Source organism: Somniosus microcephalus, chromosome 23, assembly GCF_052327205.1.
Source record: "Somniosus microcephalus isolate GS21.2 chromosome 23, FLI_Smic_1.0, whole genome shotgun sequence".
NCBI lineage: Eukaryota > Metazoa > Chordata > Chondrichthyes > Squaliformes > Somniosidae > Somniosus > Somniosus microcephalus.
Genome location: NC_141009.1, coordinates 38,219,352 through 38,235,114, shown reverse-complemented (window position 1 = coordinate 38,235,114; position 15,763 = coordinate 38,219,352). Strand labels below are relative to the sequence as shown.

The 15,763-nt window shown below is 39.7% G+C and overlaps 1 protein-coding gene across 18 annotated transcripts in view; it reads left to right on the top strand.

Annotated features, from left to right (window-relative positions):
• Positions 1 to 15,763, top strand: part of tncb (tenascin Cb) — a 496,701-nt gene that overhangs the window by 447,791 nt on the left and 33,147 nt on the right. For 11 of the 18 annotated variants that reach the window (XM_085965818.1, XM_085965817.1, XM_085965815.1 and 8 more), the window contains 5 exons: positions 285 to 548; positions 4,768 to 5,037; positions 6,193 to 6,465; positions 10,481 to 10,750; positions 14,789 to 15,061. The exons of 2 other annotated variants lie outside the window; for them this stretch is intronic. In XM_085965818.1, coding sequence (XP_085821944.1) covers positions 285 to 548; positions 4,768 to 5,037; positions 6,193 to 6,465; positions 10,481 to 10,750; positions 14,789 to 15,061 — 1,350 coding nt within the window. The remainder of the gene's footprint in view (positions 1 to 284; positions 549 to 4,767; positions 5,038 to 6,192; positions 6,466 to 10,480; positions 10,751 to 14,788; positions 15,062 to 15,763) is intronic. 5 more of the 18 variants (XM_085965826.1, XM_085965824.1, XM_085965827.1 and 2 more) reach the window with 1 other exon arrangement.

Below are 15,763 nucleotides of genomic sequence, written 5' to 3'. Positions count from 1 at the left end.
GTAACAGTGCTACCTCATTATCTGGATCACTTTTAGATTCTCGCTTACCGTTTGTTGCATATACGTTCCCTGTGCCTCATACATACTTATGTCCAGGTTGTAAATCACGTGATCCGCTTCAGGCCTTTTCTTGTTGCCTCTGAGCAGTTAGTGATTATAACATTCCTTTCATCGCTCATTATATTCCAGACTGCACGATGACATGTTAGCGGTTGTAGAACCTTTTCTTTGTATATTTTTGCAGTTCATAATTTGATATTTCATATAATTTGTTACTTTGCCAGAATCTGAATTTGACAACCTAATGGTCTCAGAAGTTACCTCAGGCAGCTTCAAACTCTCTTGGACCGCTGACGGGCCCTATGAAAGCTTTGTTATAGAAATTACAGACTCTGATGGGTTGCTCGAACAACTAACATACACAGTACCAGGTGATCAGCATTCCATAGACATCCCAGACCTGCCTGCTGCTACTGACTATGAGATTTCCATCTATGGTATAATTCATGGTCAGCGAACAAAGCCACTGTACACTGAAGCTCACACAGGTATTTGGATATATATATTTATTTTCTGCCTTCTTATTCTTCACACAGAAAAGAACAACGCGTCCATCAATGGCACCGTTTATTTTATAATTGCACAATGTACCTCCAGGTTTTACTTTTTTTTATATTACAGGTCCTGCATTGCAAAGCGGAATGACATTTCATCTCACTCAAATCATTCACTGATTCTTTCATATGAATTTATAGGAAATGGCCGCTGCTGAATGGCTGCAGCAATGATGGAATGTTTCTAGACAGCCCTAAAACTGCATGAATTTTAATGCCGGTTTGCTTTTTCATTGCAACAATTAAACATCTCTGTACAACAGTAAGGAAATGCATCAAACTCTGTATCAGCAGAGATGTTGCACTGTACTAATGAAGCTGACCTTTATTTTTCCTGAAGGTTTGTTGCCTGAAGAGACTGTTTTGCGTGCATCTGTGCCTGTGTGAAAATGGCAAACCACCTTTAGTCATTGGGTACAAATGGTTTGGCATTGCCTTTGCCTATCTTCTCGTGGACTCCGAAAATCTATCTCATTCGTAGGGCTGCCACCTTTTGCCAAAGGCAAGAAGGTGGGAATTATGATTTGAGTTGCGATATTTCCTTTGTTGCATTGGAAAATCATGGAAAATTGAAATAATTATCGCCTCAGCAAAATACAAAAGTGGAACATGGGCTTTATTTTAAAATCCACACGTTTGGCAATGTGGTTTTTCAGATCAAAATTTCTAAAGAGCTCATTCAATAAATGGTTCAAAACCTGATAGGTGGTAACCCTACTCATGATGGAGATCGTAATAACTTTTTAACCAGTAATGTTGTATTTGTAATACTTAGCAGATCGACTGTTCAAAGTATTATAGTCATGACATGCAGTGTCTCAAATACCTACTAACTGTTAATTATTGAATGAGTGCTTTGGCATTTTCATAAATCTTAATTCCTCTTTCTAGCCCCCTTTATTATGGAGCCAAGTAAATATAAATGTCAACCCATTAAGTGGAGCAGTTTGCAAGCCTGTTATTACAAACTGTAGAAATGCATGGTTGCATGAAACATGCAATTTGTAAAGCCAGAAACATGTTGTCAATGTGGTAATAGTCTGTAATATCTGCTTGCAATTGTTTGTGTTACGAATTAACAGAGAAAGTCTTTCTTTAAGCTATATCCAAGTCTACTTTCAATCTTTGTTCATGCGCGTCAGTGTACAACCAGTGAGAATTACCTTGGTTAAGAAATGGCGACTGTAATGATACATGTGCACCACGCAAAGCTTCACTCCTATTTGATTCCTCACATAAAACATTTCCTTGTGCTAGCTTCACATATTACACTGAACGTTTGTGCAGCTAAATTATGACTTTGTCTTTTTACAATTTTTTTAACAAATATATCAGCAGCCAGCATTGTGCTGCTAGATGAGAACTACTGCTTCAAAGCATTGTCCTTCCACCCCCCCCCCACCCAACCCCCACACAAACCCTTTTCTGAAATGATTGACTATCAATGGGGCATAGATCCATGGATTTCAGTCACCCTGTGGTATCTCACCAAGTGGCAGGCTAAAAATGCCAGTAGGCTATTTTGCCACTAAGACATCACAGCCAAGCAGATTCTACCCTCCACTGATGCCAACACTATTCCAGGAGGGGTCATTGGGTGGCAGTCAAGAGCAGGAATCATGGTCCATTTTCCTCTGAGTCTTAGGGTGCTAGGGCCCCTTGCATGGCTCTCAGTGAGATCAGCATCTCACCACAGACTGACCGGGGATCGGACCCCAGACTTTCTCTGGTCTATATAGCTCAGTTGCTCCCTACGTTAACCATCAGAGCCAGTAGGAAGCCCTTGTTCTAATTTGGTATTGCAAACACATGAATTACCCAAATTGCCTTACATTGGAGTCCTCTAATTTAGAAAGAATGTAACAATTGAAAGAATATAAAGAACAAATCTATCCTGTCTATGCCTATTCAAAGGTGGGACTTGAAGTGCATTGTTTCTGTGATGCGTGAATGTCTGCATTTCCCACTGCCTCACATGATGCCTGCCCAGCATTCTCACTCAATACAAAATTAGAAACAATGAACGTTCACTTAACCAGCACATTCATCTCTAAATTGTTGAAAAAAATACTAAACTCTAGACATGAATATGCTCCATAGTATTAAAGTAATACTGAATATTTAGGTCAAGCCAGCAGACATAAGGGTTGAATTTCCATGACAGTTCTCCAGATTGTCCACTGAAACTTTGGTGGATGATCTGCTGGAATAATGGCGTAAACAGCATTTACACCATTTCTCTGAAGTTTCCTCTGTCTTATGCCGAGGTAACGACAGACGATCGGGAGAACCTCCATGGAAATTCAACCCCTATATAAAGTTTTGTTTAAAATAATCACTGGACTCCACACACTTTAACAATTTCCTGAGCTACCAGCTCATGCCAAGTAGTAAAATCTTAAGCCACCTCACAATGACAAAAATATATTGCCTGCCTCTATATTCTGCAACGCCAGTTTATGGAAAGACAGCATTTCACATTTGAAGGCAGTATTTCACATCCGGCACTGACATCCATCCAATTCACACTCATATTATGGATGACAGCCAAGAAATTTCTGTTGGGAGATATCAGCAAATGAATCCTCAACATGTTCATATGATGGTCCTTTGTCTGTTATTTTAACACGAGCCTTAATTTGGGGTAAAAATTCGTTAGCGACCATTTTGGGTTGTTACCATCGCCGGGGCGCTAAATTTAGTACCCGGCAAAAAATATCGCCGGCGATTGCTAACTTCAGTTTTAGCGCCCCAAGAAGGAGGTGGAGCACTAATTCAAGCACTCCACTTCCTTCTTAGAGCGCTAACCCCGAATATTGGAGCAGTACATTCTGCAGCACTATGCACTGGGCCACGTAGTGCTGCCGCATGGAAGGGCTCCTTCCCTCATTAAAGAGGAGGGCCCAAGCCCACAACTCTGCGGGGCCCTACCTGGGCCACCTGGGAGCGGGGTGCCGTGCCAGCAGCCCGGCACGCGAGGAGTGCTGGGCTGCCAGATTGCAGTACTGACCCCACATTGAAAGACGCAAGTAAGTTGGCCGATTTTTATTTATTTTTTTTCCCCCCTGCCCACCACCTCCCTTTTACTTCGTGCCCCGCGAGCCTCCTGCCGCTCTGTTTCCGCCCCCTGAATCAGTCGCTGTCCCCACCCGGCGCAGATTCAAGGGGTGCGGGCCAGTTTTGCAGGCGGGGTGAAAACGGGGCGCTGCGCACAGTGATGACGTCGTCATCGCCTGAGCAGCGGAGCGGGACGCTTCCGGTCACCGCCACCGCTAAACTCCTGCTGAATATATCAGGAGGCGTTAGCGGCACCGCGCCCGGGCGAAAAGTCGTTTGTGCCCATTAGCGCCCCCTGGAGATGCTAAAGGGAGGTGCAAATGCACCGAATTTGTAGCCCAAGAGCTCTGCTAAAATAGTGAACAAAGGAATCTCCTATGAATGCAGTAAATGTTTATCCAGTAATATTGCCCACAGTAATTTCTAAGATTATGTCTGATATTGAAATGTTTTACTTGTATGAATCAGCATGCTTTTGTTAAATATTTACATTTAAAAGATATAAACAGCTTGACCATATTTTCAAGGCTCTCAAATGCTAAAAGTTTGTTTATGGTTACAATATTAGTCTCTCTTAAAAGGCCATGATTTTGCCCTTAAAAACACTAAGGACATATATAAATCAGAATGAATTGATAGCAAATTATATCTTTTTAAAAGTACATTACATTTTTGTATTATATGATTCACTTTCTCAAAATCAGAAAGCAGTATTGTAACATAGGTGTTTTCCTCAACTGGTATTTATATTCCATTGAACTTTGTCCCACCCATTATTACATGAATCATATCTGTACATTGGTCTTATTCATTGGTTACAATGTTACTGTTTTCAAAGAGCTCAAATCTATTCTGATTATGTTTAACAGTTAGGTTTTTTTGAGTTCAGAAATATGTAACGTTGTAAGAATCTTGATTCTTTCTCATGAGCTCAAAGAGTTGATCGGCAGCTCCAAATATTGGTGATTTGCCGTCGGCTGTGTTAAGCTATATGATCCAGTTAATCACTGAAACCTATAGGTTGCATGTTGGGAAGAGTTATTGATTGCTGGTATACTGAATTTCTTTTTTCCACCCCATTATTTCCTTTCCTCAGTGACCAAACTCGAACTTAGCAACCTAATGATTTCCAATATTACCTCAGATGGTTTCACTGTCTCTTGGACAGCAAATGGCACCTTTGAAAGCTTTGTAGTAGACGTTACAGATCCTAACAGGTTCTTCGAAACCTCGGAGCACACTGTCTCAGGCAACCGCCGCTCTATTGACATCTCAAATCTCTTAGCCAGCACTGATTATGTCATTTATCTCTCTGGCCTTTATCAAGGACAGCACTTGCACACGGTTAGTGCAGTTGCTACAACAGGTATTTGTGTTTCAGCTGGAGTTATCCTGCTATCATTTGATTCTATATCACTAATTTTTTTTAGCATCTAGTTTTTATAACACACCTGCTTATCGATCTGTATTGAAATTGAACATGCATTTTAATTGTAATTTGGATTTATTCCTATTAATCTTAATGATGGCTCCGGATTGTCAATAATTCTTGCTTGTGCTCCAGATACCATGGATGACGAAACTACTCGATAATTTCATTTTTCATTTTGGGGGGGAAAAAATACCAATAATAAGACATTCAGATTTAACACAAAAAAAGAGAGCAGTGTGCTATAAATAACTGCTGCAAAAACTTACTCTAGATAATAGCTGTATGCTATTCCTTTAGTGTTTGGTTAAAAATTCATGTGCATATTTTTGAGAAGCATATTATTTATAACTCTTGATGTCCTTTTATAATTAGGGAAAAGCGTTCTACCATCATAACTCAAGCTTCCAATTAACAATCGACAGGCATGCTGAAAGTATGTTTTTGTATGCAATAGAAATTAGTGCAACTATAAGATAGTATTATCTCCGTAAAAGAGAAGTCACGATTATACAAAATGATCCAGTTCAGCAGTGCAGACGTGACATTCAGTTCATGGTGATGTGTCTTCCAATTCTGTTACAGGTGAAACTAGATATATCCTTGAAAGTCGCCATTAAAACGATATATTAAAGATATTTGCAGAACCATAAAGTTAATGCCTAATGGTGCTGAACAATAAGACAATGTAGGGTTCTGTCAAAGAGTTTGAATAGAACATCCTATCCAGGGATAAAAACAGAAAATGCTGTTTCTCTCAGCAGGTCAGGCAGCATCTGTGAAGAGAGAAACAGAGTTAACGTTTCAGGTCGATGACCTTTCGTCAGAACTGGAAAAAAGCAGAAAATCCTATTCAGGGATTTATTAAGTAGCATAGTTACTTCTTAAATTTAAGTTTCATAGACCAGCACAAATAACACTGTCTCACCAGACAATAGCAGAGCAATCTAGAGACGTCTGATTGTATTAGTAGGTGTGTGACAAGCATCATCTGAGTGTTAGACTGTGCCACTTGATTCTGAGCTAATCTGTACTCTTTTGTTGTGTTGCTTTAAAAGTGCTGAAGTTTTATTTCCAAAACAATCCCTATAGAGGCAGAACCTGAAGTGGGCAACCTAGAGGTTTCAGACATTACCTCAAACAGCTTCAGCCTCTCTTGGACGGGAAAGGACGAGGCATTTGAAAGCTTTGTTATAGAACTTATAGATTCTGACAGGTTCACGGAGCCACTGAAGTACACGGTACCAGGCAACATGCAAACCACCGAGCTCTCCAATCTCATAGCTGCCACTAATTATGTGATTTATTTCTATGGTATTGTCAATGGCCGACGCACAGATTCTGCAACTACTGTTGTATTGACAGGTATTGGTACTTTATCATAAAATCCTTTTTTCTCTGGATTTTCATTTTTACAACATCACATGAAAGTTTGCACGGAATTTGGCACTCTTTAACTCGGTTTAGTTATGGTATTTTTTTCCCCGTTTACTAATATTCTTTAGGCGACCATTAGTGTAATGAACAACAAAAAAATCAATCCGGTCGGATGCTCTAACACATAACTAAGTTCTCACGTCATTTATAGTTTGCCCTTTTGGATTTTTGCAATCATTTGTGGCTTGCTATAATGGCGCAGAATTTGCTGGAGTAGTGCGTACCTGGTTAGTCAGACTTTTCCCTCCCATGTCAGCTTGCAAAACATTTGCGCTGCAAATTGCTGGCAGTGTCGAGCTGATAATGTTGCACCGACATCAGCAGGGCATCTGCGACCTTAGTGAACGACGGGAACAACAGTCAACCTCCTTAACCAATGAGATTTAATGTTTGAGAAAGAAACCGGAATGGCGGAGAAGGAAATAGGGTGAATTAGAGTCAAATCAGCTACCTAAAGAGAAATAGAGAGGGGAAGATAGACTGGGTTAAGAGAGAGCAAAAAGAGACAGGAAGGAAAAGTATAGAAAAAGAAATGAGGCTCCACAGTTTCAATTGTTCCCTTTCTGGGCCGGAGAGGTCGAGTGGCATTGCAGGAAGATAAATCTCATTAAAAGGGGCCTTGTGCTGTTAAGTACCAGCCCTAACTTTCTGCGATGAGGCTAATTTGTAATTAATGCGCAAATGTAGCGATTTCTTGAAACTCACGGGGAGGTTAAGTGCGAGATGTCGTTTTTGCGAGGCTAACGGCAGAGCAGCACATATCATCCAGCAATCTGTGGTGATTCACAACTCGCAGGGTATCTCTTCCTCACCACAAATTGCTGGACGATTTACCCACTAATAACGGCGAGCGCATTAAACTCGCTGTTATTTTCCCAGCAAATTCTGGCCCGTTATCTTCAATTTTGCATAAAACATCTGCTAGGCTTTTATGATTTAAGAGGTTTGTTGTATTAATCACGCCGTAGCATGTTCTGCATAGTATGCACAATTTGCATCAGAGGCTGTAGTTTTATTTTATATGGGGCACATATCAATAATAGTGTGTCCAGATAATTGCTTCAATGCCTGCGCAAAAATCAGGCTTGCTTTCTCTAAATTAAAGTACAGTAGAGCTTCTGTATAATGTTATAGTCTCCTTGTTAACTGAGGAATCATACAAAATACCCTTTCCTATGTTCTTACTGATTAGAGGCTTTTTACATGGGCCCCTCAGTCAGTGCCACAAGGAAAGGCCGCTGTATTTGATGTGGAACCCATTCCAGCTTCAATTTTGCACTTCACCTGCATTTATATCACAGACCTTCTGAAAGTTATCAGCTGAGTTTTGAAAGCTTCTGGCTGATGTTCTGCTGAGCAAAGAAAGATTTTTTTTTTTTTTGCTTCTAGCTAGGAATAATAACTGTAAGCAGATAAAATGCCAGGGTTTTCCACATGTGTGACTAACTGTGCCCAGCTGTTGTGACCAGTGCTAAGGTCACACAGCTACTTCAGTCCCAATCTCACAGGATGATAGCAGACGTTACCCAAGAAGTGTGGAAACAGCGTGTTACAGTCATGGGTTAAAAGTAACTACTTCAGCATTAAAAAAAGACTTTGACCAAAACTGGATTCCATCCCCTGCATTTATTAAGAAATCCAATCACAATGATTGGTCACTCATTTGCTCCACATTACAATTATTTTGTCTTTAGAAGCTTACAATTGAACATTTTTCTTTAACTACATTTCAATTGTTAACTAAATTTGTAACAGTATTTCATGCGAGTGAATGTTGGTATTGTACAGTTAGAAAATCAGAACTCCAAATTTGCTCAAATGATGCATCCATTTGCTATCTAACTGGGAAAAGTAATGATCACAACTTCATTCAATGATAATGATAATTCTATCTGGCAGTACAAAATCTAGTTCCATTTGAGTTTTGTCTTCCTACAGTTATTTGCAGTATTGATGGTTTTGTTTCACTGGCAGACATTTAGTGAGCTTTGCTTTCAGAAACTGAGCTCGGATATTGCGTCCATTGTGCTCCAGTTTCTATATACAGAATGTATTTCTGTTTGCTCTAAAGTTCCCACGACAGTGATAAGCAGCATGGCTTTTTTTTAGTGTGGTGCATATTGCTGAAGGCAATGAAATGTAGTTAGCTTAACAAGAATTACTGTCATGGAAAGTGATGAGGAAGATCTCTGCTTTTTTTTAAATCGAGGCCACACGAACAATGTACATTTTTTTAAGTGAAGCTTATGACCCTTTCTTGACACAAGTGCAGCAATCCAAATCTAATGGGTACAGAGGGGGGGGGGGGTGGAACTGCAAATACTGGAAATCAGAAAAAAAAACACACCCAGACAGTGCAGACAAGTGGGTCAGCATCTGAGGTAGAAAGTTGGACAGCCAGGTGGTGAAGGATAGCGTACAAGAGCCCAGACAATCTTGCTTACAAGCCTTTATTCACTGAGACACACATTACATACTGTGCACCCCCAAGATACGCTTGCAACCCTTCCCTAGCCTACTCCCATATATATGAGAGCAAGAGAGTCCCCAATTAATTCCCACTATCTGCACACAATGAACACTCAATTGCTATACACCATTTAAGTACAGTTAACATCTGAAAGAGAAAGATGGCTTAACATTTTGAGCGTAACTCTCCATCAGAATCTGTTGCTGCCTCGGAAGTAAAAGTCAAGCCCGCAGACAGCAGCATTTGCAAAGCAGCTATGCTTTGATTGATAAAGTTACCTATAGTTTCCTGCTCAGACTCCCAACAAGAACTAGTGAACGCATTTACATCACAGCAACAGATGAAGCGAACCAGTCTCAGGCTGGTCCTTAGTGAGTTCTGCACGGCTTCAAACCCAAGTCACAATAGCTCATTCTATGCTTTAAGATGATTATTCGCTAATGGTACCAGTTGTTAAAGTAGAAATTGTTTTGAGGGTGTATTCGGACTTTTTGAATAGCAGGGAGTTTGTAGTTTATTTTATGTTTATTATTTTTTTAAATTAAATTCTCCCCCAGTAACGTAGATTGAGGTAATACTGGTTTAAAAAAAATAGCATCAATTGCTAAACGCTTAAAAAATATATATATATATATCAAATCTCAGAGGAGATTTTGGACTCTCGTAGATATGAATGTATTTTTGAGTCCTGGATTTCAGTGTAGATTTGGAACTCTCATGGAGAGGAGCAAAAAACTGGCAGTAGTAGAAAGCATTCAAGAGGTGGAGGTTAAGAATCAAAATCTTGTTCCAAAATTTTCTGGCCCATTTTAACTACTGAATAGTGCTTTGCAGTTGCTTAGTTACTAGATGTATATTATTTAGAAACACAGAAGCAGATAGATTGTTCTTCACTGAAAATGACAGATGCACCATTTAAAAACAGATTGTTGAGCTTCTGTTAAACAGCTAATTCAGTTTTATTGCCTTAGCAATCCAGACATCATTTTTATATTATGTGGCTCAGGCAGCTGGCAAATAAATGAACAAGTCCACTCACCCTGTACATACTTGTATTGATTGTTTTCTTTTCAGTTTAATCATTTCCTTCTGTTTGCTGCAAATGAGATTAAGAGATGCTTTGCCTTTGTCACAGTCGTTGTGTTTTGCATGTATTAAGATTAAAACATCTCACCATTAATGGTTTACAAATATCATTACAAAGTGGTTTATTTTGCCCACTCCCTTGATAATTGAGATGTTTTTGTGGGAGGGGACATTAACTTTTTGGAAATGCTTAAAACCCAACACTTTTCTAACGAGTATTACTGTCTCCTATTAGTTTACGTGCATGTATTTTGTATTAGTTATCACATACTCCATTTTGAAATTATAATTCTGATTTTACTAAGCAGGAACATTTGCTCTGAAATGGTATTTTGACTCGACAGGTGTGACTAAAATAAACATTTCCGTGAATCTTCCTTCCCTTAGAAGAAGAAGTTGAACTTGGCAACCTAGTTGTTTCAGTTATTACCTCAGAAGGCTTCACGCTCTCTTGGACAGCAGATGAGACATTTGAATATTTTATCATAGACGTTAGAGATTCTAACAGCTCGCTTGATCCAATACAGCAAGCTTTATCAGGCAAAACACGAACTACTGACATCTCAGGCCTAGTAGAAGGCACTGGATACCAAATTAATGTTACTGGCGTAATTCAAGGCTGGCGCACTCAACCTCTTACTGCTGTCGCTGCTACAGGTATATCACTTGCAGAAAGCAAAAAATGCACCCGCTTTCATGGTTTATTTATACTTGCTGCTAGGATCATTTTCCTTTTTAAAATAAAATACAACTGTCTCTTGTCATAATACTGCAGCTAACTACTATATTAACATCTCTGAAAACAGCAGGAAAGAGGCCCTGCTCCTGTCGTAGCATGCTTTCTTTATTATTGTTCATATTTCCCCCTTTCCTTCCCTCACAAGTCTACGTTACCCACTTTGAAACTTCTTCTGCCCAGAGGGTATAGGATAGATTGGGCTACAGACTTGTTTGCAATGTACACAGTAATGGGACACAGAGAGCAAATAATATACACAGTGATAGGACACAGAGAGTAAACACCACCAAGTCAATCAAACTTGTCAGGGTCAGTTGCACTCCAGGTACCAGGTCTCAGATCAGTGCCTGCCAAGCCAGCAGCCTCAAGTTCCATTGCCATCTCCAAATCACTCTCTGCACAGTGACTAATGAGCTCTGCATTTTGCTTTCCAAGTATTGGTTAGCTTTTCAAAATCTGCTAACATTAAAAAGATTAAAAATTCGGTTTTAAAAGTTCCCAGATAGATTTTCACGGGTCTGCGCTGAAGCGCACTGGATCACCTGAGCACGGATAGGAACGCACGCTTTTTATCTTGATTCAGAGTGAAGACCCAGGAAATCATCCCCTCTATGATCTTGATTATCTAATGGGCTAATTATACTACTGCTTTTACATTGATGCAACGTGGTTTCAGGTGCACACTGGCACAAAAAAGCCATGGTATCACTGGCCCATTGTATAATTAAAGCTTGTTTCTTTATTTTTAGCAAAGGTCAACTTCTACAGCCATCTCGCCATGCAAAGCTATTGTCAAAGACAGCTGCAAATTTTCCAGGAAAATAAATTAAAACTTAGTACTGTTTGGTTAGGAAAATCTACATAAGAATTATATAATTCTGGTAATGTGATGAAAGTGAATAATTTTACTTTTTGGAACTGTAACTGTACCCATCTCATTTATCTACACTTTCATTTTAATGCAGTTGGCTTTCTGCAGTTACCATTGTATGTGTTTTTATGGCAGATGAATGGCTTTATTACTTGCCCACTCTATAGGTAATATCAGTTACATAGTAGTCAACCCATTCAGCTGTTGAAACTCTCCAATTATTAACATGGTCAGTTAGTCATCAACTCCAGATAGACCATCCCACACTCAAGATGTACGTGCTTTGCCTTCTGAAAAACGGGTGGGCCCTGAATTTCTGCAGGGGTCTCCCAATTTCCTGCTGGAACTTTAGTGGGAGATCGGCAGGACACCAGAAGAACAGTGCAAATGGTTGACGTAAGAAAACTACTAGGCACTTGTTCTGAGTATTAAACAAGGCTTTAATCAACTGTTTTTCAACATGGAGATCTAGTTGTGTCCTTCACTAGTTCCTGTTAAAGAATGTCCTGAGCAAGCTGGGCCCATGCCCGAGTATTTATACTCTCCCTGGACAGCGCCACCAGCAGGCCACCCCAGTATTACTTCATAAGTCATTTCCACATGAATGACAAGATTCATGTCAATGGTCATTTTTAGCCATTTCACTAGGAATTCCACAGATCTCCAGAGGACCTCCGAGGATGTTGCAGGTGCTGAGGCATTTCCTCCTGGGCAGGCTCTAAAGCAAAGGTGCCGAGAGCTGAACCCCTGTGAAAATGGTGGAACTGCTGCTTTTATTTTAAAGTTTTCTAAAGTTTGAAGAGTCTTACGGAAAGAACAATGAAAGAATTTGTTGCACAAATGTGTTTATTATACAGTGCAGTTGCCTCAAATGATTTGAAAACTTGGCATCTAACCAAAATTGCACTTAAGTAGACAAGGCAAAGTGGGTCTATTAAAGATTGTACCTATTAAAATAAAACCAGATCATGAAAAAATCTACAACAGTTTTACAATGATCAGACTATGGGGTAGATTTTGATTTTGTGCGATAGTGTGAGGTGGGTGATAGCGAAACAGAAGCCTGTTTTGCATCTCTCCCGAGTGGAAATAAAAATCAGGAGAAATATAAAACGGGCTGCCGATTCGCTATCACCTGCTTTACACCTCCGCATAAAGTCAAAATCTACCCCAATGCTTTTTCAAAATTGGCTTTAGAGTTTTACAGGTGCAGCCTTTCGAGTTAAGACAGAAACTTGGTAACTCCAGACATTTAAACTTGAATATGAAAGCTGATTTTTAGTTCATTAAAACTAATGTACATAAACGGACATTGCTAGGAATTCCAAAGCATTTCTTTCTAGTATCCTTCTGGAATAAACTTACATTCTAACTCGTTTGTCATGATTGTAGGGGGGGTCGTTGAAGTTGGGACTTTAAAAAAATTTACAATCCATATAGATTTTGCTTCCATCCAAATTGCCTGCAACTGGATTTCACTACATGTGCGAAGTAGAGAAGCTGCCCTGTTGAGTTAATTCATGGGCTCTCCCTTCATACATCTCTGGTTGTGGTGACAGTCTGATGAAATCTGACAGCTTACACTGCTTACTATGATGTGGGATGATCTTCATCAGCACTTTGATTGAGCTGCTAAGCGGAATGTCCCATCAATGATAAAAACAGATGTTTTAAACTGTCTTACCTCCAGTGACCAGTTGGTCCATTCAATATTGGAAGGTTCAGGTTAATCGAGGCATGCTGCTCAAGGGAGTTAATGGACAATTAGATCATACATCATAGAATCTTACAGCACATTCGGCCCATCGTGCCTTTGCTGGTTCTTTGAAAGAGCTGTAAGAAGCCATGTATAGGAAGGGGAATAACAGACTTATTAAAATTATCTTTTCTCTTGTTGGATACCTGTGACAGATGAAAAGAAATAGCATTCAACACTTACTGTCCCTTCATGTACTTTTGCATGCGTTATAGAATATACTGTTTGTGGAAATACTTTAAGTTGCATAACTTGTGTGTACCCCTTATCTACTGTGAATCTGCCAATAACTTGGTAGCCACTTTCTGCATGTAACATTCAATGATAACCATTTATGGCAGTTATAATCGAGTGCAATTACTTAGGGGGTGACAGCTTCCTGTTGTTACTTTGTGGTTAAGTAACAGCACAGATTTGTAAATTCACTCTGCAGAACTTTCCACTGGTCTTCAGCTGAAATCAGTTTGCATTTTTTAAATGTGGGTTTAACTTGTCACTGCTGCATACCAGAGTCATGTTGATGTGATTGCTCTTGTTCAACACTCGAGTTGAATCTGTCAATGAGAGTTCATGCATCTGTTCGTTTCAGTGGGATACTTTCCTATTCGTTTATATGCCAAGCCATGCACGATCATGAGCCATTTGTTTTTTTGTTTCTCGCCCTCGCCACTCTTAAATGAAGTGACTCATGTTGACATGTGGTCCCGTGAGCCCTGGCAGCCCCCTAACATAGCCATTCATCATGTTTGCGCCTAAGTGTTGCTGGCTGGCTGACCTTGGGAGGCACCATATGCAAGTCTGATCCTATCCTTACTTGATGTCCACTTCCACTGGCTAGAAATCAAGAATGCAAACTCTGGCTGATTATTTTGATTTCTCGCTTCCTAGTCTCGGAACACTAAGACCAATTGTACTACCCACTTGTGGGCCTGGCTGAGATCAGCTAAGTCAGGGCCTCGAGGGTCTGTATGTCTCAGTGATGCGCCATACATTGAGAGCTCAAATATCTTGTTCAAAACATTCCCTTCTCATCGAGCTGGAAAGGAGTCGCTTCAGTAATGATCTCCCTGATCACGTCAAACTATTTTTTTGGAAACTGTTATCCATACGTTTAAAGTTAACTTGTCTCTTTGTTTTAGAAATTTAGTACATGGCCATGTCTACATGTGAATCTTTAAAGTGTGCGTGCTGAATAAGGTCATAAATTTAAGTCAATAGTTGTGAAATCGTAGCACAATAGTGTTTGCTAAGAACTGCAGACAAAGCATGAATGTGACTGCTGTCATTCACTTTGAATGTTCTTCCTAAAATAATTCCCTGTTTCTCCAGAGTTAAAACCCAAAATGGAAAACCTAGTGGTTTCACACACAAACTCTTACGGATTCAAAATCTCTTGGAACGCAACGGATGGGGCCTATGAAAGTTTTGTTATAATGGTTAGAGATTCTGGCAGGTTGTTGGAGCCAATGGAGCACAGCGTGTCAGGCGATCGTCACTCCATTAACATCACAGGCCTGATCACTGGGATTGGTTATGATATTAATATCTATGGTGTAGCCAGTGGCCAGCGCTCTAAGCCCCTATATACTAAGACGGCAACAGGTATTTTTAATCAACTGAGGTCTCTGTTGCGTGTTTATATATGCCTTCATTCATTGATGAGGAATTTTGTTTTTCTTTCAATATAACACATTAACTCTCTGCAAACTTTATTCAGGCTGAGAACATCCACCAATGTCGTCACATTAATGGTTGTTTGTGCTGTTTTTTTCAGAACTAAACAGTTTAAATAAGTCTTAAGGAAAAAGGTCCATGGACGAAACAGTCGTTTTGGATTATATCAATTCCAAAGTAAAATGACATTGAAATTTGATTTAAAATTATTAACATCGTGAAATATCTTCAAAGTTGAATTGTTTAATCTCTTCACTCCCCCAAACTGCACTTGAAGTGGAAAGAACCTAGATTTCAGTTCACATTGCTATCACCACTTTCTCCTCAAATAATGAAATAACACCCACTATACAGCATTTTATGAATGAAAAGAATACAATTCCAAAATAAATGAATTAGTTTATTAAAAAAAACAAAATTGTGAATTGAGTTTGGGGAATCTCAGTCCAGTTGCTAATGGACATGAGCACACACCATCTATCCCTAATTTAGCACGTAAGTGAGGCCCGAGGATAGGTGATGTGAAAATGGAAAGTATCACACTTGCACTGTACTAGTGTTCTTCTGAGGCTGGGGTTAAAGGCAGAATTGAGGAAACTTTACTCTGCACTCGAGTATCATACCTGCCTG